The following is a 27,609-nucleotide window of genomic DNA, read 5'->3' on the forward strand; positions in this document are numbered from 1 at the left end:
ATCCCCCTCAATCCGCGATCGAAACTCTCACTCGCTGTCACTCGGGATGCTCATAACATCCCTCTCCCGGCCCCTTGTCGCCCGCGTAGACCTCGCGGGCTTTGCCGCAGCCTTAGATTTCGCCGCAGCCTTCTTCGGCGCAGCCTTCCGTGGCGTCGAGCCCTTCGTCGTAGAACTCTTCATCGTCTCATCGGTACCTTGCCTCCCTTTTTTCGCTCTCCCCTTCGCAGTCCTCTCATCACTCTCTGGAGCCGCGGGAGGTGGGTCGCTAGTCGGCGGCGTCGATTCGCTGACGTTCTCCTTGTTCGCCTCTCCATCGACCTCCATAACATCGTCTTCCGCATCTGCGCCTTCTTCGGCATCTTCCTCGGGATCAGCAGCCTCCTGCCACTGCTCCAACTCCTCATCGTCCTCACTGTCATCCTCCTCCGCGTAATTCTTCGCTCCACTGTGCCTCGTGCTCTTCCGCCTCTCTGAACTCGGTATGGGGTCCTCTAACGTCCGCTTCGGCGTCTTCGCCGCTTTGGCTTTGGTCTGCTTTTTAGCGGCAGGCTTCTTCTCCTTCACATCCTTAGCACCAGACTTCTGCTTCTTAGCCGCCTGGTTGCCAATCCCGTCCGCCTTCCTCTTCTTACTCCTCAACAGCCCCTTCACCAGATCTTCCAGCCCCTCAGCCAGCTCATCGGGAATATACCTCTTCTCCGCAATCTCTTGCGCCACGGCATGGCTAGGCAATTTACTGAACAGACCGCTCGGTAACCCAACCCTCCCGCTCATCACCTGCAGTGACCAGCCCTGCACATCCTGGAACACCCTGATGACCGACTCAGCGATATCGCTCAGCACATACAAGTTCTCGCTTTTTGCAGGATCGACGGCATCCCCCACCGTCTTCAACCGCTGCGCATAGTGGTACACCAACGGCAGATTCGCCTGGGTCGCCACATTGCGAAGGTAGAAGACAACGTACTCCACGAAATCCTGCAAGTCTTCGGCGCTAGTGCTGAAATCCTGATGGTGCGCCAGCAGGGCCAAGAATCTCGGGAACACAGCTTCGAGCACGGTGTCCTTTGGACTCGCTCGCGCTGCCATCGCTGCTCGGCTGCGGAGCCAGGTGACTGTCGACTCCTTCACGCTCTTGTCAGGTTCGAAGGCGTACAGAAACACGAGTCCGTAGAAGCGATGGCCTAGCTGTCCGGCTTGGAGGTACTTCTTCAGCGCTGCAGCAAAGCCGGATCGGACGTGCGGTGACTCGTCCTGCGCGATACGGGACAGCTGGTTGAAGTCCGGCTGGGAGAGCAAGGGGTCAAGCGTACGGGAGCGGGAGAGCTTGAGGAGGTGGATGGCGGCGGCGAGGCGAAGGTGGGCTTTCTGGTTTGGTGGAGTGGAGGCAGATTCCGAGAGCTCGCCGTCGTTTTGGATGAGGGTATTGAGAAGCTTATAGACAGGTGTCGCGGCGTCTTTCAGAGCTTTCGTTGGATCCTCTGAGACAGAGGGGTCAAAGCCGCGGAGGCCATTGACGAGGATGCGAAGGGCCCAGAGCTTGGCGGCGAGGTCGTCGTCAATGTCATCAGTCCAGGCAGGGTCGCCTTCTTCTGCTGCTTCGCGCACTTGGCCGAGGACCTGACCGATGGCCATCTCCATGATAGCTTCCGTGTGGTCCTCACTCTCCTGGTTGGCGAGAAGTCGAAGCTGGCTGATGCTGGCAAGCTTCGAAAGGAAGCCTGCCTCGCCATATTTGAACCCCTTGATGCAGGCCTTCTGGATGTCTTTGATGTACATCTCCTTCTTGTCGGCTGAGGAGACGATAACAGTCACAGCATGCTTCGCCGCCTTGGGAGGCATGCCGCGTATGCTGTACTGCACCATGGCTTTGTAGAACTCGCGATCTTTTGGCATGCCCTCCGGGAAGCGTCGCGCGAAGCCAGCGCAAGCCTTCAGTGTATCGACCACTGGCTCATCGATGGCGACATCTTCTGATGGAGTCTGTTTCTTGAGAGTCTCGCAGAGCTCATGGACATGAACCTTGAAGATATCCGGCGCCCTCGTCGAGATCTCCTTCAGCACCTCGTGAGCAGCCGATCCGAGGCCCTTCTCATCTGTCCTTGAGATCCGCACGATCGCAGGAACATGGCTCTTGTTGTACACTAGTACGGCCGCAGACCGCACGAGCGCGATCAGTGTATCGAGGACGACTGCCATTCCAGTCGGCGCCTCCTCCATCCTCTTGGTCAGCTCCTTCATCGCTTTGAAGATCTTGCGGTAGTCGCTCTCTGCCGAATAGCAGAACCGGATAAGCTGGTAGCTCCGACGATCATGATGCTTCGCGAACTTCTTCAGATGCTCGGCAGCAGTGGTTGGATCTGCGATGATATCGAAAGACCTGACCAGCTTGTCCACACCGACATCAAGCTTCTTTTTGGCCTCTTTGGTACCATCCCCTCCGCTGGCTGACGCCTCTTCGGACAGCGTGAGGTATGCGTTTACATAGCCTTCGTAGTATGACCGCTTGTTCAGCAGGCTAAAGAAGACACGCTTTGCTCGGTCGTCGAGATCTCGCACAAATACCAGGATGCGCTCAGCACGGATAGCATCTGGGTCCAGTGCGCCACTCGATCCGGTCTGGCTGTCGTTGACCCGTTGTGAGTCGCCAGTGCTCGGTTGTCTGGCCTTGATTGGCGGGTACGTGACCGGCAGCAAGTAGTCGTACATCACCCGATGGATGAGCGCATGTATCTCATGGTCATTGACGTACCAGGCAACCAATATCTTGGAAGGTATCGCTCCGACTAGGCTGTGAATCCTCTCGTTACCCTCAGCGATAGCACCAGCGGCAACTCCCCAGATCCGAGCCAGTAGCTCGGTCGCTGCGCATCGCACCGTGTGCTTGCGGTCCTTGATCCGATCGGCAAGATGAGCGAGCACAGAGCCAGGAGTCGCCACGCTGCCAGACCTGCCGATCTTCTGAACCAAGGTATCGAAGTCGAACTGTGCTAGCGTGTTGATAGCAGCCAGTCGCACCTTCTCGTCTGAGTCCATGAGCGTGTTAGAGAAGTATAGCAGTATGGACTTCTCCTGAGTATCATCCAGGCCTTTGCCGCCCCCAGCGGTGAGCAGAATCCTGCCCGCCTCAGTAGCCCAAGCACTTCTGACTGTAGGAGCTTTGTCTTTGTAGCGATCCATGAAAGCCTGGTATGCGCTCGGGTAGACTGACGAGAAGGCGTGTGGCGCATTGGGAGTGAGTAGTGGGTTCTGTTGCCGTTGGCTCGGCGCATCGTCTTCCAGGCTCTGTGAAGGGTACGCAGCAGGGTCAAGTGTGGCAGCAGGTGGGGGACCAGCAGCGCCAATGCCCGAGATCATGTCGCCGAGAGTCTGTACAGCCATGGTCCGAATCCATGCGCTCTCAGTCTGGATCTCGATCTCGATTTGAGGAACAATGTTTTGAATGACGTCTGGGCATGAGCGCCATAGCTCTCGTAGCAGGCGATGCGCTTTCTCGACCTCGTGCATGTCACTCTCTGCCGGCGGAGTCAGGAGTCCGTCGTCGGATTCATCGTCGCTGAACTCGTCGTGCGTTCTCTTCTTGCCTCTCCCCTTGCGATCCTTCGCACTCTCAATCTCAGAAAGATTCACCAGAACAGAATTGAAGTACTGTCCGATAAGCCGCTCCAACTTCTCAGAGCAAGTATTGCATACCGCGCGAGCCATGTTGTACGCAGGCGGCGGTTCCGGGACCACCGCCTCGCCCTTCCTCTGGCCCGACGACAGCGCGCTCGGATCTGCTCGTAGGAATTGTGCCAGGATAACATCCACCACTCCTGTGGGTAGAACTTCTGACTCGTCCACAAGCGTACACAGCATGTTCGTCATATGGTACTCCAGATTCTTCGGCAGCTTCTCGCCCATGCCATTCTTCCCACCTCCAGCCAGGACGTCGAAAGCATTCGTGAACAGGTTCAGCAGTATGTGGTCCGAGCCAGGAATATCCGTGACCAACACCACACTCTTCACCGTCGTCAGCGAAGCCAGAACCGCATTGTGCTGCTCATTGTACGGATCGCCCGGGTTCGCGAGCGCAGGCACAATCGTCGAAGTGAAGAGCGCGAAGATCTCCTTCAGCTGACTGCTCTTGTACGGCGCATTCGGGGCCAGCAGCCGGAACATCTCGACGATGCAGAGCATAGCGTAGGCCTTGACGCCTTTGTCCTTGTGGCTCAGGAGTTGTGGGCTTGCGAGCTCTTGCGCTTTCGGTACGAGGGTTTCTCTGTCGGCGTCTTCTTGTTGCATGGGTGCCAGCTCTTCGGACAGTGCTTTCAGGCGGCGCAATAGCTCGGTGACGACTATAGGTTTCCCAGGGCGCCATGTGAGCGGCTCGTTGAACTTCAGCACTTGGGCCCCGTCCATCTCGACATCTAGTGTCTCCTCCCGAGCTGGTGGCTCACTGGGAGCCTTATTCCTTGGTCGCGGCATGTTGGCGGTATGGTGTGATCACTGTCGCTCGAAATGCGCAGGAGGGCAGAGCATGCTCATGTGCGCCGCTACGAACACGCGATCGAGTGGTCGAATGTGTAGAAGCCAATAAGTCGAGTCGTCTCACAGGCGGAACACGTGAAGTCGAGTCGCGTAACACGCCCCTCGCGCGCTATCAAAAGCTAAATTGACTCGCATTAAGCAGATCTATTCACATGCTCAACATTTGACAGTGACACATGTAATCGGATGGAGCCATAGAACGAATTTATTATGGCTATCTTCTACCGCAACGGGCAGTCTGTTCCAGTAGCACATCAAGTGAGAAATGAAAAAGCCCTCTCCCTCTGCCCCAACCAAAGAATGCCCTCCAAGTATGAACGCGCTTCAAGAGAACGGCTCGTCATGTTCGGATGGAGGCATTCCTTCGCTATTCGAAGGAGTGCGCTGCGACGTCTCAGTCGCCTGACTCTATCGGAACCGTTTCTGCGGCCCCACCTTCGTGCGAGGCAGTCGTCGTGGTGCGTTGGCCTCTGGCCTGTCCAGTTGCCGCAAGTCTGTCACGTCGCCGTACTTTGAACCATGATGTTGCCGTGGAGGCACGAAGATTCCCCTAGATCCTGCTGGATCAAGAGGCTCAGGTGCCGCAGCCTTTCCGCTCTCCTTCGCAGGTCTAGCGGCTTCACTGTTGCCGTTGCCTTCGTCTCCATCGCGGCTTGCTCTGAATTTTGCTATTTCCTCTTCTTCACGCAGTCCACAGGCACCTACGAACCGAGATGAAAGAGTCAGCGAGTGTTGCGGATGTTGACATCGCCTGCAATGAGTTTGGCTTACAGGGTTGGGAGTCCATGCAACGACAAAGCTGCTTGTAGAGAGATTGTCTATATCCACGGATGGAACCACGCTTGTTTTCGCGGCGTTCTTCCTTCCCGGCGGATGCGAAGGACCCTGGACTCTTCTTCGGCTCATTCGTCGCTTTTGGTGTCTTCATCCATTCACCTGGAACACAGGACATAAGCGTCAGCGCATGTTTTCGAAAGCGCGTCAAGGGTTTGGGTCAACCTACGCTCGTGAAGGCGCTTGCCCCCGCTTCCGGTAGCTGTGAGTTCTCCGCATTAGCATTCTCTGCTGGTGCGGACGACACAACCCTTCTTTCACCATCGCCATTCTCCGGCATTGTCGACCCAGGTGTTCTATTCAACAATGCTGCTTCGCGCTCACGGTCGTGCTCAAGCGCGCCATTCGTTCTCGCTGGTGGTGGCGGTCCGTACGGACTAGCTGGAATCGGAGGTGCTGCTTGAGGCGTGTATTGCTGTGGTGGTGGGCCGGAGGGCGTGCGCTGCTGCTCATACTGCGGTTGGTAGCCATAGCCGCCCATACCGCCCTGCCCGGGCATTGTCATTGGAGTCCCACCGACTTCCGGCTGTGACGGGACACGTGCTGGTGGAGCGAAAGGGGCAGGCTGATGAGCATGCGAGCTGGCTGCGGGCTGCGGAGCGGAAGGCGTGGGAGGTAGGTGACGCCGCCTCTTATCGCGGTGTGGTCGGTCTACTGGTGGCTGCTGCGGAAGTTAGCATATGCGTGTGTTCTTATAGAATGAAGCTTTCGTCCTTACAGTGTTCATCCCTTCGTCAGCGCTGCCTTCGCTTCCCTCTACATTCGTCGTGTGCTCCATCATCTTGCGCAGATGATCGAGCAGATATGCCCGCTGTAGTCGCATCTTCATGACTCCTCTGTCCTGCCTCACGCGTCGCAGCTTCATCTCGTCGTTTGCGGCCTCGACCTCGTTCAGCCGGCGCTTGAGCTCGATGCATTTGCGGTAGTATGCCTTTTCGACGCTGGGTGGGAGAGGAGTGTTCTGGGTGGACGGGGCGCCTGCAGCGTGTCTTTCGGCCATGATGGCGGACGGATGTTTGTGAATGGAATGGCTGGTTTGTGGTTGTGATGTTCGTGTTGGTGAGAGGAACGCGCACGGGAAGTCGGAAGGTGTAGCTCAAATTCCGCGCTAGTGGCTATACCAGATTAACAACACCTTCACCCAAAATCGAGGTGGTTGCAGCCAATGAAAATCACCCCAGATGAAACCACACGCAGATATCGTGCAGCGAGAACATGATTCTGAGGTTCTACAACATTCATCTTCGTTTAAAGTCTAGCTTTAATCTATTCTACCATAGATCTATCACACCTATCTCGCATAAGCAAATCCAACCGCAGCCTTGAACGGCGGATAACCAGAGCTGTCGACCTTTGGCAAAACCGACTTCTTCCGTTCCGTCTCCTCTTCTAGAGCCTTGATGAAGCGCTTGATCTCCTCGCCGTCGCTCCAATCGCTGATCATCTCGTCACCTTTGCCGATCTGGTGGATTTGCGTGCCGGTTGCTTGGGTGTTTTGGGGCATGGGCTGGGGAATTGTCAGTCAAGTGACATACCAGCGGTAGCATGTGTACATACGATGTAGTTCTCGATCGAACCTTCATTACGAAGGACAGTCTGTCAGCCCGATGCCCGCTCGATGTAGGACAAGCAACACTCACCAGTCACCCTCCCCTCCAAAATCTCCTTGCACAAATACGGCTCCATCCCCAACGGCCTCCCCAGTCCCACCCCATCACACGCCCCATCCCTCACCGCCTGCACCATCCCACTCGCCGTCCTAAATCCACCGGTCACATAAACCTTCGTCTTCTTCAAATGCGGCCTGATCAACTCCGCAAACTCAATAAAATAGCTCTCCCGCTTCTTCGTGCTCTCCTTCTTATGCTCAAACGCCCTGCCCTCAAACGTCCCGCCGGAGAGATCAACGAAATCTACACGCGCTTGCTCCATTTTGATACACAGGTTCATGCAGTCGTCTGGTGTCTGTCCGCCGGGTTGGAACTCGACCGAGTTCATTTTGACGCAGATGATGAAGCTGGGGTCGGAGACGCGGCGTTGGATCTCTTCGATGATTTCGAAGATGATGCGAGAGCGGTTGTCGAGGTCGCCGCCGTATTCGTCGGTGCGTTTGTTCGTGGTCAGGGAGAGGAACTGGGCTAAGAGGTAGCCGTGGGCTGTTGCCAGATTATGTCAGTCGATCGATATAATATCGCGATTGAAAGGGGAAGGGCACACCGCAATGTATCTGAACGCCATCGAAACCGGCTTTGTAGCATAGGTACGCCACCTCACCCCAATGCTTGACGAGGTCCTTGATTTCTGGGACGGTAAGTGCTCTTGGCTGGTTGAACTTGTTTCCAGCCCATTCAATCTTCAACTGGACGTCACTAGCACTGACAGGGTTCGGATTCAGGGCAGCACCGCCTTGCCGGCCAGGGTGGGAGAGCTGAGCAATGAATACTGTGCCGTTCTTCTTTGCCAGATCCGAGACCTCGCGGAAGGCCTCGACGCGGTTGTCGTGGTCATCACAGAGGATGGGGTTGCTATGGGAAGCAATACAAGATCAGTGCTTGTTCAAACGGTCGCGCACGTTGTCTGTCGGCTTACCCGAAGGCTTCTACAGCATCCTGCGTTGAGATCAGCACAAGTTGAAACCTACAGAGATGATGAAGGGTCTCACATATTTAAGCATCAAGTTCCCAGCAACAATAACCCCAATCTCGCCTTCGCCCCATCGTTGGTATCTCCAGACCAGTTAGTCACGCAGTTGGTCCACCCGTAAGGACGTACTTACAGACGCTTATACTCCTCCGAAGGATACCCGCGAGCACTGATATCCTCGCCCTCCTTATTCCACTTGCATAGTCGTTCGGTCATAGGTGCTTTGAGGAACCTGTTCTTGGCCGTCCGTCCGGAGAATGGAAACGTGATGCCTTCCCTCAACGGGGCAACGTCAACTTGAGGACCGCCATATCGAAGGAGGCCTTCGCCTTTGCTGCCTCGTATGCTCTTATGAGGGAAGTTTTTGGCTTCACCAGGGAGGTAGCCTGGGATGCTGAACATATCGTACTCCATTGCCATCGTCTCGAGCTTTTCTAGCTGTATGAATTTGACTGAGAAGTACGAAGGACAGATGATAATATTAGAGCTTCTTGAGAAATGGCGATGAATGGATAAGGAAAACACCGAGATCTATAACCGTTACCTCATACCTTGCCGGTATCGCTGCGCCTTGTCTGTTGTCTTATTCCCACGTGCCATTCTTGCCCGAGGCGGGGCAGGTGGAGGAGGGGCTGCAGCTGTCACTCGCTTTTGTCCTGTTGCCAACGATTTGGAGATGCTGGCCGTCGGTCGTCACAAGAAGCAACGGAGATTTGTTCTGAAGTCATGGGTTGCAGCGGTCGTCTGGTACTCGGTCATTTCGAGGCGCCTCGTCTGCGGCATGGCTCCAAGACTTGCCAGCCATTTTTTCGTTACACGAGGCCCCAATTGAGCGAACCGGCAGTGTTCAGGCAACTCGATCTGCTGGAAAATTGTTGATCTGAGCAACATCGTGCTCGCTCCCCGCTGGTGAAAGGTCCTACCACTCATTTCGCACCGCTTCCATTCCGAAGCACAGGAGCGTCGATGAGCAGCAGCGCTGTGTCACGGAGATGCTTGTGCAGTGCCTGTCGATCTTTGGTTGGAACTGGCACCACGGACCAGACGACAGGAGACTCACCCATGTGAAAGGACTCACCCGTTGGACGACCACCTCCCGACCCGCTCACTGCTTGGTCGGAGAGAGATCCTAGCGCCGACTCGCTCAGGAACAACTGCAACTCTCCAATCGAGCTTGCTTGCCCTGCGTCAAAGCATCGTACAAACTCCCGCAGACCGACCGAAACTCTCCGTTGCCCACCACCACACCTCCCTCCCACCACTCTTCGCGCACATCTGTGCTCGTCCTTGCGGAGCCCGACACCCATGTCCGGGTCCATTGGCAAATATAGACGCTTGACCAGACCCGGCAATGTTCCAGAAGGGTTGACAGAAGGCCATCCCTTTTGAGCAGCAAATTAATCTCGGCGCTCCTTTAGCATGGACCACCCATCATCTCATCTCCATACTCTCCCTCGTCGGTAACGTACCTCTCTCTCTCCTTCACAAGCGTTGCTTCTGCTGCTCGCTGTGGTCATTCTCGTCGTTGTCTTTTCGTCCCGTGTTTTGCTATTCTTGCCATTGAACCGCATTGATTCCCTTCTTCCCCTTCCATTCCTTACAACTACACTTCAAAATATTGAACCCACGATACAGTCGGCCGACCGTAGCAACCGTTCCTTCGAGCCCGACCACGTTCCTTTTCGAAAATCAACCGAAGCTTCTTGGCTGTCTTGGAACAAGAGGTGTACATATACTGCAGCAAGTAGCAGCGACTAGGCAAGAGTTGTTCTACAGGCCTTCAGGAGACTGACGAGCCTGGACCGGCATTGCATACCCTTAAACGACGCTGCATTTCGAGTCAGCACTTTACACCCACCGTCCGGTCGTATTGAACCGGGCGTCCACACCGTCACCACGGCAGTACTTTCAGCGAATCCGCGGGACAGCATCTCGCTGCCGCCGCATATGTTAGGCATGCAGTCCAACGAGTCGGCGCCGAGCGCGCCTTCCTTCGGCCATCGCCCTTCGCAGTCTTTCGCGTTGAAGTCCACCATGGGCGCCGACAACACAGGCTTCTCACATGGCGGCTTTCACTCATCTCAGCCATCCATTGGCGGTCAGGGGCGAGGACACTTTCACCGTGAGAGCAATGTGCAACCAATCAACACCATGAGACAACAGATGCCGTCGAACAACTACAACACCAACGGTACAGATATGCAGACGCCACAGACCGGCTTTGATATGAATTTCACTCCGCTGTTGCCGTCGGGTCTGCTCATGGGCAGCCCCTTTCAGCCAGGCTCTCCTTCGACCTTTCAGTCACCTCAGTTCCAGAGCTTTGGGAACTTTCAGCAGCAGAATGGGGGAGGTCGCAACTCCCAAAATATGAACATGAACGGGTTCCAGCAGCAGCAGGGTCCCATGTCGCCTGTCTACCAGAATGTCGGCTCTCCCATCAGCGCTCAGTCCTACTTCGGGAACATGCAATCGCCCACTGGTGGCTTCAATGCAATGGCGCCAGCGAACTATGGTGGCTACGGACCGCCAATGCAGCTTGCGCCTGGTATGGTCTCTGGTACCAGCCGTACAGTGTACCTGGGCAACATACCTCCGGACACGCCTGCCGAAGAGATTCTCAGCCATGTCAGGAGCGGTCAGATTGAGTCCGCTCGTCTGCTGCCGGACAAGAACTGCGCTTTCATCTCGTTCCTCGATGGCAGCTCCGCGACGCATTTCCACTCTGATGCCATTCTGAAGAAGCTGTCCATCAAAGGCCAAGACATCAAGATTGGCTGGGGCAAGCCTTCGTCAGTCCCGACTTCTGTCGCCCTCGCCGTGCAACAGTCGGGCGCTTCTCGCAATGTGTACCTCGGGAACTTCTCTGAGGAAACGACTGAGGATGAGTTGAGGGAGGATCTGAGCAAGTTTGGCCCCATTGACACTGTCAAGATCGTCCGCGAGAAGGCTATCGGCTTCGTTCACTTCTTGTCGATTGGCAATGCGATCAAGGCCGTCACCCAGCTGCCTCAGGACCCAAAGTGGCAGGCTCCTCGTAGGGTGTACTACGGCAAGGACAGGTGCGCCTACGTTTCAAAGACGCAGCAGCAGAACGCTGCGCAGTATCTCGGCATCGCGCCAGGGTACGCACACGTCCTCAACGGTGCGGACCGGGACCTAATCACCAATGCACTGGCGCAGCAGTCGGTTGCTGCTGCTGCTGTGGCCACCACCGCTGGAGGCGTCAACAACTTGGGCAACCGAACCGTCTACCTTGGTAACATCCACCCTGAGACAACGATCGAGGAGATCTGCAACGTTGTGCGAGGAGGTCTGCTGCATCACATTCGCTACATCCCTGACAAGCACATCTGCTTCGTCACATTCATCGACCCGACGTCTGCGGCTTCGTTCTACGCCCTCAGCAACTTGCAAGGGCTGATGATCCACAACCGCCGCCTGAAGATCGGTTGGGGCAAGCACTCCGGCGCTCTGCCACCAGCCATTGCGCTCGCTGTCTCCGGCGGTGCCTCACGAAATGTCTACATCGGCAACCTGGACGAGACCTGGACCGAAGAACGCCTCAAGCAGGACTTCCAAGAGTACGGCGAGATCGAGCTTGTCAATACCCTCCGCGAAAAGAGCTGCGCCTTCGTCAATTTCACCAACATCGCCAACGCCATCAAAGCCATCGAGGCTGTCCGCGGCAAGGAAGAGTACAAGCGCTTCAAAGTCAACTTCGGCAAAGACCGCTGCGGCAACCCTCCCCGCCAGCAGATGCAGCTCCAACAGCGCAACCAGGAGCAGCAGCAGCAGCAACAAAACCAACCCCAGCAGCCCCAGCCCGGCTCCGAGAACAGCGTCTCCTCCCCCTCCCCCATCAACGGCCTGCAGCCCAGCCGTACCCAAAACTCCATCTCCCCCGCCTCCTCCGGCCCGGGCATGAACGGCTACAACCCCCTCCACGGCCCCACGGCCTCCACAGTCTTCAACACCGGCACCAACAATCCCCTCACGCTCTACCTCGCCAACGCCCACCAAGCTGCCGCCGACCAGCAGCAGCAGCAAGCGCAGCAGCATTCCCCACAGCAACGCGACGAGCTGTCCCCGCTGTCCTTCCAACCAACCCACCAATACACCTACTCCCACCAACCCTCCTCCGCCATCTCCACCACCCAAGCAGCCTTCTACTCTTCCCCCAACGAGACCCGCTCCGCCGGAGGCAGCGGCGGCCTCGAGCCCCCGACCCAAAGCGCCTTCGGCCACGGCAGCCACCAGAGCATGAACATCCAACCCCTCACCAACGGCTTCTCCTCCTCCAACAGCGGCAGCGGCATGGGCATGGGCGGTTTCAGCAACTCCAACTCCGCGCAGAACGCGAGGAGTAGCGCGCATAACCGCGCCGTGAGCCTGCCGGCTTTCTCGCTGCAGGCGGCACAGCAGGCGCAGCAGCAGCAGGCGATGCAGCATGGGTTTGCGGGACTGGGGCAGGGGTTGAGTGGGTTGGGGTTGGGGATGAATGAGGGGAGTTCGGGGTTGCAGGGGTGGGCGGAGGAGGAGGTTGTGTAGGTGAAGGAATGGAAGGAGGGCCGGGTCGTAGTCGTTGGGTTTGCTTGGTCATGCGCTGGGTTGGGTGGAAGGAAAGTACTAATACCAGGTCTGATCTTTGGACATTGTTTTGTGACAATAGCTGCTGAGCTGGAGTTGATTGGGACTGGGCATAGTCGTAGCAGCGGAATTGGCATCGCTGTGCCGATCTAAGTCTTGTGCTAATAGAAAGAGATTGGACTAAGTAGCGGAGCGAAGTGTAAGATAGTTAGCATCTATAGCGACCAAATCTGACCAACACTGCAAGAGGGCAGAAGGTATTTCCAATGTGTTTTCATTGCTATTCGACAGACGGAGCTACTAATCGACCATTTCTGAACCGCACAGAGAGTGCAGCAGACCATGTCCCGTTCGCCCATCAGACAAGCCAATACAGCAAGTTCGATGACCGCCTTCCATCCATGACGCTAATGCATATGCTCCAATTCTCGAGCCACAAGAAACAAGCAAGCAACAACCCAACCCATAAGCCATGCAAGGGTATCATCATCTCCATCTTGAAGCTCAGAGTCCGCACCGTAAACGACACCTCCACCATCTTAAAGCAGGTCGCACAGAGCAGCAGCAAATCCTCCTCTTTCCACGCCGCCAATACCCGCTCACCCCTGCCTAGTGACCGGCTTCCCATACCGATTCAACGGCACCGTAGCGACACCCTTCTGCCTCGGCAACTGCTGCTGCTTCAACTTAATCTTCGCCTTCGACTTCGCCGGCTCCGAATGCAAGTGTCCGAACTGCTCAATCGCCAGCCCGTTCGTCCACCGCAAACACCTCTCCTTCGCCTGCGACAAGCCCTCATGCGTCTTCGTCCGCGTCGAGATCCTGCTGGTCTGCTCCTCGTCCGCGCCCAGCTTTTTCGCTGCCTCCAGGTCCTTGAACTTCTTCTGCTTGTCCATGTACTCGCCGATCGTGTCGCGCCAAAGGACGAGCTCGCGACGCAGCGCCTTCTCGCGGTCGCCGCGGTCGTCGAGCCAGCCGATGAGGTTGTCGAGGAGGACCGGGTTGTCGTAGTAGCCCCACTCGTTGGCGGAAAGGAGGACCGTCTCGCCTTCTTCCAACTTGCGGCGCTCGGGAACCGTACAGCCGTAGACGCGCTGGTAGACTTTCTGCTCTTCTGGAGTGCGATCGACGAAGCCTTCACGCTCCATCTCGTCAGGACCTTGGACCCAGATGCGGCCATTGGCGTAGCCGTAGGCTGCCGTGCTTGAATTGGGGAGACCGCCGAACGGCTGACCGTTGCGCTCGAACCAGTAGTAGCGATTGCAGAAGCGATCCTTGCCAAGCACCTTCGTGCGCTGGACGTTGGCCTCACGCAAGTCGCCGTCACACTCTGCAATGGCCTCCTCGCAGTCCATGATTTTGGTCTTCAAGACTTCGATCTCTCCCAACAGCTTCCTAAACTCCTTCGACTGCTTTGGGTGCTGCTTGGCGAGCTCGGCCTTCCTCTTCTCTTCAGCAGCCCGCTGCGCCTCCTCATCACGCTTACGCTTCCTGTCGTTGCCGCGACGGAGAGCACGGCCACTTGTTGGTGCCTCGTCTTCAGGGTCGGAACTATCGGCCATGGAGACGTCGATCACTTCAGGCGTACCGTCGTTGGCAGAGACCGGCGTCAATGCTTCTGCAGGTGGTGAGTCCGGCATGTTGGCAGGCAACAGGATCTTCCTCTCACGATCCTTGATCATGAGCTCCGCCGTAGCTTCCTTCTTCTCTCGCTGGTACTCGATCTTCCTCTTCCTAACGTCTGTCATGTCATCGCTGCACTGCTCAAGGAAGTTCTTCATGGTCGGCGTGGCGATCGAGAGTATCGTGATCATTTGGAGGGCGGAGATCCTGAGGTTGATGTCCATCACTGCGAACTGGTCTCGAGCCGTTTCCGGCGTCGGAGGCTGATCTGTTGGGGCGAGCCATGCGAGAATGTCGTTGCAGCGGGCTTGGAAGCGGGCAGAACGTGAAAGCTGCAATAAGACACCAGCCAGAGCAACCTGCCATCCGCCATCTTGAAAGTCTCGTGCTCCGATACGAGTGGACCACTTGCGGTCACCGAGCATCTCGGAGCCGCGGTGGAGCTTCTCGACCAACGCTGTCGGACTCTTCGAGGGGTCGACATGGCTGAGTCTGCTTCGTGTCGACCTCGCAGGCGCGTCCGGTAGTGGCGTCGACAGCTCGCTCTCATCCTGAGGATCCTCCGAATCTTCGTCTTCAGACTCCGCGATCATCTCAGGCATCGCACCTTTTGATAGATTCACAACACCCTTGTCGTCGACCAGCACCTTGAGTGTAGCGCAGAAAACTTCATCCAGCAGAACACACTTTGTCTCATCAGAACGAAACCTCATAGCATCGATGAAGTCATCAAAGGTGAAGCTGTCCAGGGCATAAACTTCACACTGCACATTCAGCGTGTTCCAGACCTCCAGCAGCATACCCATCGACTCCATCTCAATGTCTTCGAACGTCGTGAGCCGGCCCCTCTTGATGTAGTTCTCCATCTCGTCCGTGAAGAACTGCAGTTGCGGTCGCACAACACCGTTGCGCTTGGGCGGAATCTCCAGGTCCTCGATAGGGTACTTGATCGGTGGTGGCGCAGCGGGTCTCGGAACAGTGCGCGAGGAGTTGAGGGGTGGGTTGACATGCATGTTTCCAGGGTGGGTGCCGGGCTGTCCATTTGCGGCCTGACAAGAGAGGTTAGCAAGTTGATTCTCGCAGACACTTCTAAGCACACTCACCTCCTGCATCTGCTGATGCTGTATCTCTGCATGCCTCATGCGATTGAACTCATCCTGCTCGAAATTCTTCGTACGCTTGCGTGACGGCTTGTCGTTCTGAAGTATTTGCTGCTGCGCATAGGCATTAGCCAAGTCCGGGAAGAATTGATGAAGATATGATAAGAAAGACGGGTATGTTTGTACCTTGTTCGCGAGGAGGCGAGATTCCTGAAGGAGGTGTACCGGGATGTCCATCGGAAGGCGGTACTTGATGGCAAAGTGCTCTCTGACCAGCCAGGGGGCGCCGATCCAGGGCTCGCGGAAGAGGGTGTGCTTGAGGAAGGCCCTCACGTTCTGCTTGTTGTAGACCTTGCGATCGCGGCGGATAGCCAGGTCGTCGCAAACGTACTCCTCTCTAGGTGCTGAGTAGAGGCGTACGAAGTAACGGCAGAAGGCCTCTCTCTGGACTTCACCACTCTGACTTAGGATCTGCGGGAATTTGGCCTTTTCTCGGATGACGCCGAGACGATGCTCAGGAAAATCTTCGACCATCACCATCACCTCTTCTTTCGGGAAAAAGTTGTGCTTGAAGTCATCGTACACACAGTTGACTGGGGGAGGTTAGTTAGGTCAGCATCGTGGTTGGGCGGGACTCACCGAGGTCGTCGATGCGCGAGATCGTCGAGAATTGAACTCTGCGTAGTATTGGATCGCGGAGTACTTCGGGAAATACGGTCTCAATCGCCGACGTGCTCTTGCTCTGAAGTCAAGTCAGATATGAATTTTCCATGATTATCAGGTGATATCGCACCTCAGACTCTAACGCGTCAAAGTAGTTGAGGCCTGACTTGCCATTGACAGCGTCGACAAACTTCTTCTGCTTGGGGTTAGCAATCAGGCAACAATATCGTTGCTGAAAGTCACTTGCCTGGATGAGGAAGTCATATCTAGACAGCGGTTAGCAGAAGGTAGATGGACCTCAGGTATATCAACCTCACCTCTTCAAGTACTTCTCGTAGTCGGTGAACACCTCACCGGTGCCCCTCATCACGAAGACCTATATCCGCACGTGTCAGAGTCGGCGCAGAGCCTGCAGAGGTGGGGAGGTATACCTCAGCATTGTCCGAGATGTTCTCTGGAGGCGGTATGAGGGCGAACGGCTTCCGCTTGAACAGCACCTTGTCGCTGTTAGCTTTGTTCCTTGCTATAGGTTGTAGTGTGGACAAGTACCATCTTCTGCACGTGCCCAGCTTGAGCCGGGGCTTGCGGATGGGTGTCTTGCGGTATATGACAATCTTCAATGCATCAATCCTGTCGTTCGATTTTATGTCAGTTTAATTGGCTGATGATGTTGATGTTGATGGCGCTGGCTGACGTTGGGCTAGGCTGGATGGCTGGCTGGCGTCGCGTTGTGCGGTTCCGAGTGAGCGTGTCCGGCAAGGGAGGGCTATCCAGGCGGCCGGAGGTGGTGGTGCAGGAACAAATGGTCGAACGCGTGCCGAAGGTCTCTTGGATGGTCGGATCGATGGACGGAAGTCGTTGACGATGGTGTGGAAGGACGGTGGTGGATGGGGTGGAGGAGGACGGAGGTGGGAGGGTGGGCAGCAAGCAAATCTTCAAGAGAGGTCGACATTGTGGGGGTGTGCTTCAATAAGGGCCGGCTTGCCTGGCTCTGGCACTCGCGCAGTCCATCGAGACGGACACTAGTGAAACCCTAAATTCGGCCAAGACCTCCGACAGCACGCCTCCTCGCGATTCAAAGGCCCAGCACAAACTTCGAGCACCTTCATCCGCCATACCAAGACGATACAACACCGCCACCACTACATATTTGGGCTCGTTCGAGTCGCCGGGATTTGGAGAATTAGTTGATAATGTGTTCAATACCCTCAGAAGTACAAATATTAAACCACACTCCCATGTCTAAACTCATGCAGTCGCCCAACACTCCGTCCTTGGGCATGCGAGGAACGCGCGACACACTCAACGATATATTGTCTGTGTGATTACAATACTTCTGTTTCTCTTCCTTCGCAGAAGCATATTATAACCTTGCACTTTCCACAGATGCACCCAATACACCATCGATATGCAATCGTCAATGAAACCAACTCGTCTTCTGCTGTCGATTCCATGAGCGATGCTTACACTCTTTGAGCAGCTTCAAGAGTACCACATCTCACGCTGATTTAGACACTGGCCTGACATCAAAGTTGATTCCACAATCCAAAACTGACTTTCAGTTGAAAGACATGATTGGAACAGAAGAATTCATTTCCCGCTCTATACCATCCCTCGCCTCTTCGATCGCCTCTCCCCGAAGGGCTGCTCACTCCGTGAAGAAAACGACCAAAAACCCTACCCAGCTCCCAAAAACCCCGATCGCCGAGTACGAGCTGATAAACATCAACGGCAAGAACTCATACTTCGCTCCAAACACCATCTGATGCACCAGCGAGCAATACGCAATCAACGGGATCGCCACCGCAATATACAGCAACGAGAATCGATCCAGCAGGAACACGCGCGGTTTCTCCGACCTGTCATAGCATCAGCTTCTGCAGTCTCATCATCGGCGGCTCTCTGGAGGATGGGAACATACGCAGGCGCCACCCGATCAAAAACCAACAACACCGCCACCAACCAGAAAACCGTATACACCACCTTCACCGGAAACTCCATCGCCGTAAACAACAGCGGGAACAAACTCACATGCCCCGCCACCGCCAACGGCCGGAAAGCGCCTAGATACCGACGGTCTTTGAGCGCGAGCAGGGAGAAGGGGATGATGACGAGCAGGATGGCCTTTTCGTGCACGTGCCAGCCGAAGAGGAATGAGCCGTAGGCACAGAGGGTGAGGGTGGAGACGAAGGTGTGCCAGGTTGGGGCGAGGAAGAGTTTGAGGAGGGCGGGCTGCGAGGGCGTTAGGTTGGGGTTTGGTGGGGTGGGAAGGGGGGGCTTACGATTTGAGCGGCGAGGGTGAGGATGAAGGTCGTGCGGGGTGTTATGTTGGGGAGGACGGCAAAGGAGGTGTCGCCTACGAGGCCGCGGGTGACGCTGTTGACTGCGGAGGTGTTGAGGGGGAGTTTGAGGTAGGGCGCAACTGCTCATGATCAGCTGTTCGTCCTCGCCTCGAAGCATAGGGTGAGGAGACCATACCAAGAATCAGAACTCGGTCGGTGAATGAGTACATCGCCCATACATTCGGGGCCCAGTATGCATGACAAAGTCCTCTCGAGAATGGAAACAGCCGGCTCAAGAGTTGCGAAATCTGCTCAAGGTAGGCGAAGGGTCCAAAAGCCAGCGCGAAGACCGCACCGAGCCCCAAGCCAAGCTTGATGCAGTTGAAGAACCGAATGTCGAAAATTGATCGCGGTCCAATGCAGTAAGCACGAAGCAGATAGACAAAGTACGCTGGCGCCAGGTAGAGGTAGATGTGCTTCAAGCAGAGCAAAGCGGCGAAGACGATGCCGCTAGCTAATTTCCCAGGGTCCGAGCGTGCAAAGACGATGGAGTGGATGAGAATGCCGTAGAGGAAGCCGTTGTACTGGAAATGAATGTGGTCGATGATCAGTAACCCAGGTGACAGCAGGATGGACACCGCGGCTGCGTGGGACTGCTTCTTCGACGATGATGGGGAAGATTTGACGAAACTGGATGCCGTTAGCGATGTTCTTCAGACGAAGGGTCAGTTTTATACAGGTAAAGAGCGTAAAGCAACACCAGTTCAGACGCAACAACCGTCGCCCGCTGGAAGTAGATGGTCTGCCAGCTGTCGTAGCCCAGGTTCTTCACCTGCAGCATGGATGCATCGGCATACTGAGCAGCTTGCGAGAGCAGCCATTCGAAGTAGGCGAAGAAGGGAGGGTAGTCGAGCGTCCATTCTGAGGTGTTCTGTTCTCATTAGAGTTGGGATGAAGAACAGGGGCGGTGAGGCTACCTCGTAGTACCAGTCCTTGAGCGGGAGTGAGTGGGTGATGCCCAGCCAGTTCCGGTGTACTTCGAAGTCAGTGGAGTGGCTGTAATGTGTCAGGTCTGTAGTTCTCCGTGGTGTATATGGCGGTTGACTTACTACGCGGGCCACAGGAGCACTTTCAATGCTGTCGCTACCGCCGCGCATTGGCCCAAGGTTGGGTACACTTCCGCCATCGCTGTAGTTCTTGCTGCAGATGCTGTTATCCCTCCATCCTCACGTTATCAATAAGTTCGGTAGGTGTCCGCATAGGTGGAAGAGGAAACAGAAGACACCATCACGTGCAGCGCGTCGGACGCTAAACGTCGATCCATCTGAAGACGCAATTTATCGTGATGAGTCGCACTCTTCATCTTACATCGACATCGCCTCCGCCGTCGTCAACGGTATGCACGAGACAATGCGCGAAACGGCGCCCTTGTGGTCACCACCATGGACATATTGACACCAGACAAAGGCGGTGCCATTGACAGCTCAACCTTCTGGCCCGCGTCCGTGCTAAGATCGAGCTGGACCGCGTCATCCTGGCCAACTCCTTTACAGATGGTATCAACAGCCTCACCAGGTAGGTAGAGGTTTCCTTTCCCGTCTTGTCGTTCATTACAAGCCATGCGCTGTCCTATTGTCCCCTAGTCTCTCCTTACCCTCCTCCATGCCCTCGGCATGCTGCGTCTCCTCCGGCGATGGGTCCTCCTGTTGATCCTCGCCATAGTAGCATGCGCTACTGCCACTCATTTACTCACACAGCCAACTAGGAGATCTCCTACTTTGACCACTGTCTCACCGCCATGGTACAGCCTGTTCATGCCCAGGTTCAGATGGAAGAACGTCCCTCAACGGCACCCCGTGGAGAACTTCACCACACTCCCTTCAGGTCCGCTGGCTAGCATTCCGCGGATACAAGCACACTTTACGATCGAGACGAAGGAGGAGAAGCAGGAACGGCAGTCACGTCTGGCAGCCGTAAAGGAGGCATTTGTACATTCATGGGAAGGGTACAAGAAGCATGCGTGGTTGCAAGATGAGGTTGCTCCTATGTCCGGACTGGCCAGTAATGGCTTCGGAGGCTGGGGGGCCACTTTGGTCGACTCGCTGGACACATTGTGGATCATGGGGCTGAAGAAGGACTTTGATATGGCGGTGTCAGAGGTCAAGACGATTGATTTCACCTCGAACGAGCTGGAAACGCTCAATGTGTTCGAGACGACGATTCGATATCTTGGAGGGCTGCTGAGTGCATACGATGTCAGCGGGCAGCGAAGTACGATATTGCTGGACAAGGCGGTGGAGCTAGGCGAGATGCTGTACAAAGCTTTCGACACCCCTAACAGGATGCCAGTGACAAGATGGAAGTGGAAGAATGGCGCAGAGGGCGTGGAGCAAGAAGCAGACCGATTCGCTTTGCTGGCAGAGATTGGCTCGATGACTCTTGAGTTCACACGGCTATCACAACTCACTGGCGACCCTAAATGGTATGATGCCATTGCCCGAATCACGGACACCTTGCAGGCACAACAGAACGATACGAAGATCCCCGGACTCTGGCCGGTCATGCTCAATGCTAAGACGCAGGACTTCCACAAGGGCACCACATTCACCCTTGGAGGCATGTCGGACAGTTTGTATGAATACTTTCCGAAGCAGCACCTGATGCTGGGAGGCAGAAATGACCAGTACAGAGACATGTACACGACCGCTCTTGAGTCTGCGAAGGAGCACATATTCTTCCAGCCGCTGAACCCGAACAACGATCAGATGCTGATTGCAGGTTCCATCCGAAGACACTCTGCGCATAACGTCGAGCTGGTCCCAGAAGGCCAGCATCTCAGCTGTTTCGCCGGTGGAATGGTCGCTCTCGCAGCCAAAGTCTTCCAGCAGCCGGACGAGATCTCGACCGCTCGCCAGTTGGTTGACGGATGTCTGTGGGCCTACGAAAGCATGCCCTCAGGCGTTATGCCGGAGATCTTCAAGGCTATACCCTGCACCGGCGACTCTCACGACAATTGCACATGGAGTGAGGCCTCATGGCACGCCGCCGTCTCCGAACACATCCAGAAGAGCGATCTCTCCAACCAATCGCCCGAATCCGCGCAGCGCGTCATCATGCAGCGCAACCTTCCACCCGGCGTCGTCGACATCCCCGACGCTCGCTACAGCCTCCGACCCGAGGCGATCGAATCTATCTTTATCCTATACCGCATCACCGGCGACCGAACGCTACAAGACCGAGCGTGGCGGATGTTTCAAGCCATCAGCACTGCCACGAAAACAGACATTGCATATGCTTCAGTGGAGGATGTGACTGAAGAGCAGCCGAGACTGTATGATAGTATGGAGAGTTTCTGGACGGCGGAGACCCTGAAGTACTTCTATCTGGTCTTTAGCGAGCCGGATGTTGTTAGTCTAGACGAGTGGGTGTTCAATACCGAGGCGCATCCTTTGTTACGGCCGACGTAGGTGCTTTAGAGATAGATCTACATGTGTCGATGATAGCGATCTCCGTATATTGACCGAGCTGCTCCCACTCTTGACTTCACTACGTTCGTGGTTCTTGAACAGTCAATGAACTCGGTATCTCAAGACTACTGCCTACTAAATAATAGGATGGGACATTTCCAGCATTTTCGTGTCGTTACGTCTCGTCGTTCGGCTTGTTCCGGGCTTCATATTGTTGCTGCAGAAGCGGCCAAAGGAATGACGTTCGCTTTATTTGGTGCACCTACTTTGAACTTCACGTTTCAAATGTTGACTCCAGGCAGACGTGAGATGAAGAAACATAAGAACAACCACATCGCAAGGCTCTAGGACCTGGAAACCATGGCGCGAAAATCTGTCTCCTCCTCCGCCAACGGCAACGGCAATGGCCACCTGCCTACAACAGCACAAACGTCTTCAGAGGGACTCCAAGCTTCAAACCACATCCCCGGCACAACTCGTCAACCCAACGAAGATGGATTCGACTGGTCCCGCCCGTCCTTCCAACGCCGCGCCCTTCCCTTCGACCCCTCCCTGCTCCCCCATGGCCGCCGCTCCCTCTCCTCCATCGCCCTGCAGTCCTTCACCCTAGGCCTCACGCTCGCCGCCTGCACTCTAAACACGGCCTACCTTCTTTTCGCCAGGAGCACGCTATGGCGCTTACCAGCCTTCTTCGCCTGCCTGAGTCTCTTCCACTTCCTCGAATTCTGGACAACAGCGCGCTTCAACGCCCCCCAAGCGCGAGCATCGAGTTTCCTGCTCTGGAGTAATGGGGTGGCGTACAACGTCGCGCACACCCTCGCTACCGTCGAAATCATTGCCTCGGCGTTCATACCATGGTATCAGCAATCCTTCGTCAACGCCTACACGATCGCTTTAGGCGTCGGCCTCGTGGCTCTAGGACAGAGCGTCCGGACGCTGGCGATGGCGCAAGCGGGTACGAATTTCAACCACACCCCCGCCAAAACCAAGGAGGAAGGGCATGTGCTCGTTACAGAGGGGGTGTATCGGTGGTTACGGCATCCGAGCTACTTTGGGTTCTTCTGGTGGGCGTTTGGGACGCAAGTGTTGGTTGGGAATAAGGTTTGTGTGGTGGGTTATTTGATGACGCTGTGGATGTTTTTTTGGAAGAGGATTAGAGGTGAGTTGGCTTGAGTGGCGTTGATGTGGAACGAAGAGTGCTAACGGAATGGATAGCGGAGGAGATCACGCTGGTGGATTTCTTTGGGGAGGACTATGAGTTGTATCGGAAGCGGACGGGGACTGGGATACCGCTCATACGATGAGCGAGCGTGCACTGAAGCAGTATTGTAACAACAAGAAGCCGGTATCAAAGTGCTGAGAAATATCGACATTCAGCTGGCTATCGACATTTCCATCTCTATGAACAAGTGCTCCCTTCAACACATAGAAGCTAGCTGTTTTGAATAAGTCGTCGTCCGCCAATATTCGTAATAATACATCGTGCCAATGCCGGCCACAAGAATGTGTATGTACACTTCATCATACATATCCACAAGATCCACAGAAAATCTCCAGAAAATAGCCAAAGAAAACTCCATAGGGCGGTGGTGTAGATCGTAGTCGTCGTTAAGTCCTCGCATCAGCTGCCGAATATTGATACTGGTGGTAGTCATCACTCCTCTCTCAAACTCTCATCCCCCGCCTCCCGCCAGTCGGAATTCCTTTCAGATAGGCGTTTGATCCCCGGTACCCGCGCCGCCCAGAGCGATTCAGCCGGCGTGCGGAACGTGTACGCTCGCTGCGAGCTGATGACGCCGATGGCTTGGAGCACCGCTTTTCGCGAGTCCCGTGCGAAGACGGCCGGGTGCGAGATCCATTCCAGACTAGCTTCGAGTTCTGCGTCGAGCGCTGTCATGGTGATGGTGTCGATGCCTGCGGCGGGGGTGAAAGGGTTTACGGCTTCTGTTCGCGGGGGCGAAGGCGTGCGTCTGGGTTCGGGGAGGGGGACGTGGGCTTCGTTGGGTGTGTTTTTGAGGTCGTTGTTTTTGGGGGTTGGAGGGAGGGCGCTGTTGGGTGGTGGGGGGAGAGGTGGAAGACCGCCTTTGTTTAGGCCGCGGAGGATGGAGCGGGTCTCGGCGAGGAGGTGGTGGGCGCGTTCGGGTTGGCCCTTGCTGACGAGGGTGAGGGCTCGCGTGAGCATGTCGGAGGTGAGGAGTTCCATTCGTCGTTGGACGATGTGAGGGTGAGGTGGGATGGGAGGGGTGCCTGGGCGGGCGTTTTGGGCTTTCTTGCTGGGTGAAGGCAGCATGGTGATGGCGAGGAGTGAAGGGCGAGGCAGTTGGGCGAGGTTGCCTTCGCGAAGGATGTCACCCCAGCTGAGATCTGCTTGGATCAATGGAAGTTCTTCAACGGACATGGCTCTGCTGTCGTCGTTGTCGATTGGTCCTCCCAGAGCTTCGAGGCCGGAGATGATGTTCTCCCACGGGTCGGATGGAAGGGAGTCTGGAGTTGAGGTGTCTGGAGCGATGGCAAGTTGGACCAGTATGTCACGCTTATCGCCAAAGCGCAGGTCACCAAGCGAAGCCTCTGCGTCCCTTCCGGTCGCTCTCTTGGTTACTTGGAGGGCACCGCTGATCTTCAAGAACTTCGCTGGCGAGCCTTCAGGAAGCCGGAGCTTGAGCTTAACGTTCTGATGCGATGTGCTCTGCATCGCGCCGATGCAGCCAGCCAAACACTCGCGCAGCATCATCCAGTCCTTGACGAATGTATAGCTGGCCTTTGTCCGAGTCGACAGCTCGACCATGGTATCAGGCTTGTGCGTTAGTCCGAGACCGAAGGAGTGTATCGAAATCTTAGCCGCTTCGGCTCTCGAGACCACGAAGTCCACGCTTTCCAGGTCAGAGGTAGCTGAGTCGCTGATCAAGATGATGGTGGACAGCGGGTTAGTTGACTTGCGCTGCATGAGCAGATCCACAGCGACGTTTGCGCCGTCGACGACGTCTGCGCGGATGCTCTTTTGGCCTGTTGGCCTGATCGACTCCAGAATCTTTGACCAGCCGCCCCAGTTCTTAGTAGTCATGCCGACAAGAGGCACTCCGCCACCGCCAGAGCCAAAGGTGACCAAGCCCATGCGATCTCGCTCGCCTAGTGAGGAGACCATAAAGCGAAGTGAGTCTCGCAAGACGTTGAGCTTCAGCCCTTGCATGGAAGATGTCACAGGTATGACGACCACAATGTCCAGCGGGACATGGATCGACGGGCTTCCAAACCGCATGTCCTGCGTTCCAGCTCGAGAGTTGGTGTATTCAGTCGGCGCTGTTACTTGCGAGCGATTCGCACCATACGACGAAGAGTGTATCGACGACACTCTCCGATCTGCTTTGGAAGACCTCGTAGCATATTCGTCCTCTTCGGTACCAGAGGTATCTTGGTCGTAATCTGCGACCTGTGGCTCAGGCATGTCTGGGTTGTTCAGGTTGAGCAGGGCCTTCCGCCACATCTCGAGCTGGGAGTGCTCCATGAACTGCAGATGGAAGTGTGGTAGCTCGGCCACGGAAAGGCTGAGGGTGAGGACTTCAGACTCTGGAGACTGTCGTCAGTATAGTCATCGTCTTCAAGCCGGCAATAAAACTCACCTGGGATGACCTCAACATGCTTCAAATGCTTCTTGATCAAGATCGAACCCTTCAACGTCACTTTTGACTTCTGCTTCGGGCCCTCTGGTCCTTCCCACTGCTGGCTAGCAGTTGGCGAGATCTTCTTCGCCTTCACGCAAATCAGCATCTCCGTGAAGAGATAGCACTCCAGCTCCTGCCACGCCTGTCTGTCCTTCCCGACACGGATTGTAGCATGAAGTATAAGCCTGCCGAATCTTTCAAAATCCAGTCCATGCCAGTTCTCACATCGCGAGTACAACTCCTGCTTCACGTGCTCCAGCGTCTCACGATTGTCGTGAACACTGTCCACCTGCCGTGGGGGCTCGGGTCGGGAACGTGGTTTGGATTGAGGCTTGGGCTGCTCGTAGTGATGTTCATAAGGCTCCTCTGGTATCGTGGCAGGCACTGGCGGTGGGCTTCGTAGATCTTCCGGATTGGGCTGCCATTTACCGTCAATGACCTCCACGGTAATCAGGCAGGTCAAGCTTTGTTGTTGTCGCGACTTGCTCAGGGTAGGGAATTCGCTGCGGACAGTGACTGTCGGTGCAGGTATTGGATTCCTGGTATGGTGTTTTGGGCTGCTCAGCGTAGTCTCCATTGACTGCACATCATAGTCGTGTCGTCGGCCGGAGGTGTTGTGCGTGTCTGCGTAGTCCGCAGACGACACCATACCAGTGTCACCGCTCTCGTTCCGTCCGTGAGCGGTGTTGTACCGGTAGGCGTTGTTTCGAGTGTGTTTAGGAAGCAAGTGTTCTCGAGTCTGGCGCTGCGGTCTGCGTGGACTACTCTGGTTCGCTATTGTTCCTTGCCGACTGGACTCCGCGTCCCATGGTGTTGGAGTATTGGAAGGTTCCATGCGCCTCTCGCCATGATCAGGAGTCTGGGCTGATCGAATCACCTTGTTCAACTCTCCAAAGTCGATGCCTCCTCCTCTGCTTGTGTCCACGCCCAGCGGTGCATCGCATGTTGGGCAGCTCTGAGCTTCGAACTCTTTGATATACTCGTAGAAGCAGGCCTCATGCGCAACATGGCCGCAGGACAACTGAAGGATCCGCTCGTTTCGAAGGGTATGCTCCAGGGGTTCCTCGCAAGCAGCGCAGACGCTACCAATAAACGTCCTCTCGCGCCGTGATTCGCGATGCTTGGAAGCGAACATGCTGTTCCGGTGCTCCTTAAGCTGCGCCAACGACGACAACCTGCTGTGGCCGGGTCGTTGCGGCAGCTGACCTCTGTCGGCAGCGGCGGACGTGGGCTGGCGACCTATCCTGGAGGGGAGGTGCTCTTCCGCCTGCCGTGTCTGAGACACCTGTCGCTGCCCGGTATCTAAGACGATGCCACTTTCGTCAGCAGGTCTGGCGGTATGGACAGCTACAGCTCAGCAAGCTGTCTCGCACGAAGGATCGTACTGGATTCTTGAAACACCACGTTCTTGTTCCTCTTCCTCTTCACGTTCTGTCGCTCATCTGGGGGCACCAAACCAACAGCAATCAAGTTGTCGAGACGGATCTGCTGGTCGTCGGCGGCGTGTTGGCGATTGCGCTGAACGTCCGGACGCGCGAGTGACCGATCAGCGTACATATGAAGAGCCGGACCCGGATCATGAACCAGAAGTGCAGTAGTGGGTAAGATGTTGTAGTTTCAAATTCTAAATTAGACAAGACGAAGTGGTCAACCCTGACTGACCTCGTGCGTTTCGCGCACATGCTGGGTAAAGGCCCGCTACAAGTAACATTGAGGTGGAGCATTCAACCGTGCCAGGGTCGAGAAAGCCACCTCGCCGCCGCCAGATCACAAGGCGGCGTGCCCCCGGCGATGCGAACAGTGCGCAAGGGTATGCAAAGCAGGAACCGTGCATGCCTGCTCGGACGTCAGGCTGACTAGCTGCAAGCGATTGATGAATCGCGTGGCCTAGCGGCAGGTGGATAAGTCTACGATAGCCTAGGGTCAGACTCGGCCGTGCGTACCGTGAAGACGGCTCCAACATTCTTTGATTCGCCGGGCTCTCTTGGTTGTTCGTCCTGCTGCCAGTGGGCGTCCGGGACATGGGTTGAAACTCCCCGCACCGCTGTCATCCTGTGCTCGAGCATGAGCGGGCAGGATGGGGTTTCACGGCAGCCACAGCAGAACCGGTAGCACGAAACAGCTCGAGTACCGACAGCGAGGCCAAAAAGCCGGACGTTCCACTGCAGGAGCTCGAAAAGCCACGCGAGCGTCGGGATCATTTCTGCCCAATGCC

The 27,609-nt window shown here is 55.8% G+C and overlaps 9 protein-coding genes across 9 annotated transcripts; 3 read left to right on the forward strand and 6 right to left on the reverse strand.

Moving 5' to 3' along the window:
- Positions 1-27: 27 nt before the first annotated feature.
- PDS5 (Sister chromatid cohesion protein pds5) lies at positions 28-4,470 on the reverse strand (the record flags this gene model as incomplete). The annotated part of the gene is made up of 1 exon (XM_064798960.1): positions 28-4,470. The coding sequence occupies one exon, from the start codon at positions 4,468-4,470 to the stop codon at positions 28-30; it is 4,443 nt and encodes a 1,480-aa protein (XP_064663287.1).
- Positions 4,471-4,941: 471 nt separating this feature from the next.
- Positions 4,942-6,367, reverse strand: LTR77_001700 (uncharacterized protein; the record flags this gene model as incomplete). Its single annotated transcript, XM_064798961.1, has 4 exons — positions 4,942-5,234; positions 5,305-5,455; positions 5,537-6,028; positions 6,086-6,367. 4 exons carry the CDS (start codon positions 6,365-6,367, stop codon positions 4,942-4,944), a joined length of 1,218 nt encoding a protein of 405 aa, XP_064663288.1.
- A 291-nt stretch (positions 6,368-6,658) lies between these two features.
- LTR77_001701 (uncharacterized protein) lies at positions 6,659-8,430 on the reverse strand (the record flags this gene model as incomplete). The annotated part of the gene is made up of 5 exons (XM_064798962.1): positions 6,659-6,874; positions 6,925-6,944; positions 7,008-7,523; positions 7,585-7,892; positions 8,144-8,430. 5 exons carry the CDS (start codon positions 8,428-8,430, stop codon positions 6,659-6,661), a joined length of 1,347 nt encoding a protein of 448 aa, XP_064663289.1.
- Positions 8,431-10,044: 1,614 nt separating this feature from the next.
- Positions 10,045-12,561, forward strand: LTR77_001702 (uncharacterized protein; the record flags this gene model as incomplete). The annotated part of the gene is made up of 2 exons (XM_064798963.1): positions 10,045-10,558; positions 10,586-12,561. 2 exons carry the CDS (start codon positions 10,045-10,047, stop codon positions 12,559-12,561), a joined length of 2,490 nt encoding a protein of 829 aa, XP_064663290.1.
- A 638-nt stretch (positions 12,562-13,199) lies between these two features.
- Positions 13,200-16,538, reverse strand: LTR77_001703 (uncharacterized protein; the record flags this gene model as incomplete). Its single annotated transcript, XM_064798964.1, has 7 exons — positions 13,200-15,272; positions 15,327-15,916; positions 15,963-16,065; positions 16,117-16,252; positions 16,304-16,362; positions 16,418-16,483; positions 16,536-16,538. The coding sequence occupies 7 exons, from the start codon at positions 16,536-16,538 to the stop codon at positions 13,200-13,202; spliced, it is 3,030 nt and encodes a 1,009-aa protein (XP_064663291.1).
- Positions 16,539-17,634: 1,096 nt separating this feature from the next.
- On the reverse strand, positions 17,635-19,425 carry ALG8 (glycosyl transferase; the record flags this gene model as incomplete). Its single annotated transcript, XM_064798965.1, has 6 exons — positions 17,635-17,845; positions 17,908-18,218; positions 18,269-18,408; positions 18,465-18,958; positions 19,006-19,199; positions 19,378-19,425. 6 exons carry the CDS (start codon positions 19,423-19,425, stop codon positions 17,635-17,637), a joined length of 1,398 nt encoding a protein of 465 aa, XP_064663292.1.
- A 285-nt stretch (positions 19,426-19,710) lies between these two features.
- LTR77_001705 (uncharacterized protein) lies at positions 19,711-21,735 on the forward strand (the record flags this gene model as incomplete). Its single annotated transcript, XM_064798966.1, has 2 exons — positions 19,711-19,843; positions 19,991-21,735. 2 exons carry the CDS (start codon positions 19,711-19,713, stop codon positions 21,733-21,735), a joined length of 1,878 nt encoding a protein of 625 aa, XP_064663293.1.
- Positions 21,736-22,095: 360 nt separating this feature from the next.
- Positions 22,096-23,039, forward strand: STE14 (farnesyl cysteine-carboxyl methyltransferase; the record flags this gene model as incomplete). The annotated part of the gene is made up of 2 exons (XM_064798967.1): positions 22,096-22,894; positions 22,951-23,039. The coding sequence occupies 2 exons, from the start codon at positions 22,096-22,098 to the stop codon at positions 23,037-23,039; spliced, it is 888 nt and encodes a 295-aa protein (XP_064663294.1).
- Positions 23,040-23,389: 350 nt separating this feature from the next.
- On the reverse strand, positions 23,390-26,951 carry LTR77_001707 (uncharacterized protein; the record flags this gene model as incomplete). The annotated part of the gene is made up of 3 exons (XM_064798968.1): positions 23,390-25,299; positions 25,353-26,696; positions 26,780-26,951. The coding sequence occupies 3 exons, from the start codon at positions 26,949-26,951 to the stop codon at positions 23,390-23,392; spliced, it is 3,426 nt and encodes a 1,141-aa protein (XP_064663295.1).
- Positions 26,952-27,609: the final 658 nt, after the last annotated feature.

This window comes from Saxophila tyrrhenica (genome assembly GCF_035928015.1).
Source record: "Saxophila tyrrhenica strain CCFEE 5935 chromosome Unknown scaffold_2, whole genome shotgun sequence".
Lineage (NCBI taxonomy): Eukaryota > Fungi > Ascomycota > Dothideomycetes > Mycosphaerellales > Extremaceae > Saxophila > Saxophila tyrrhenica.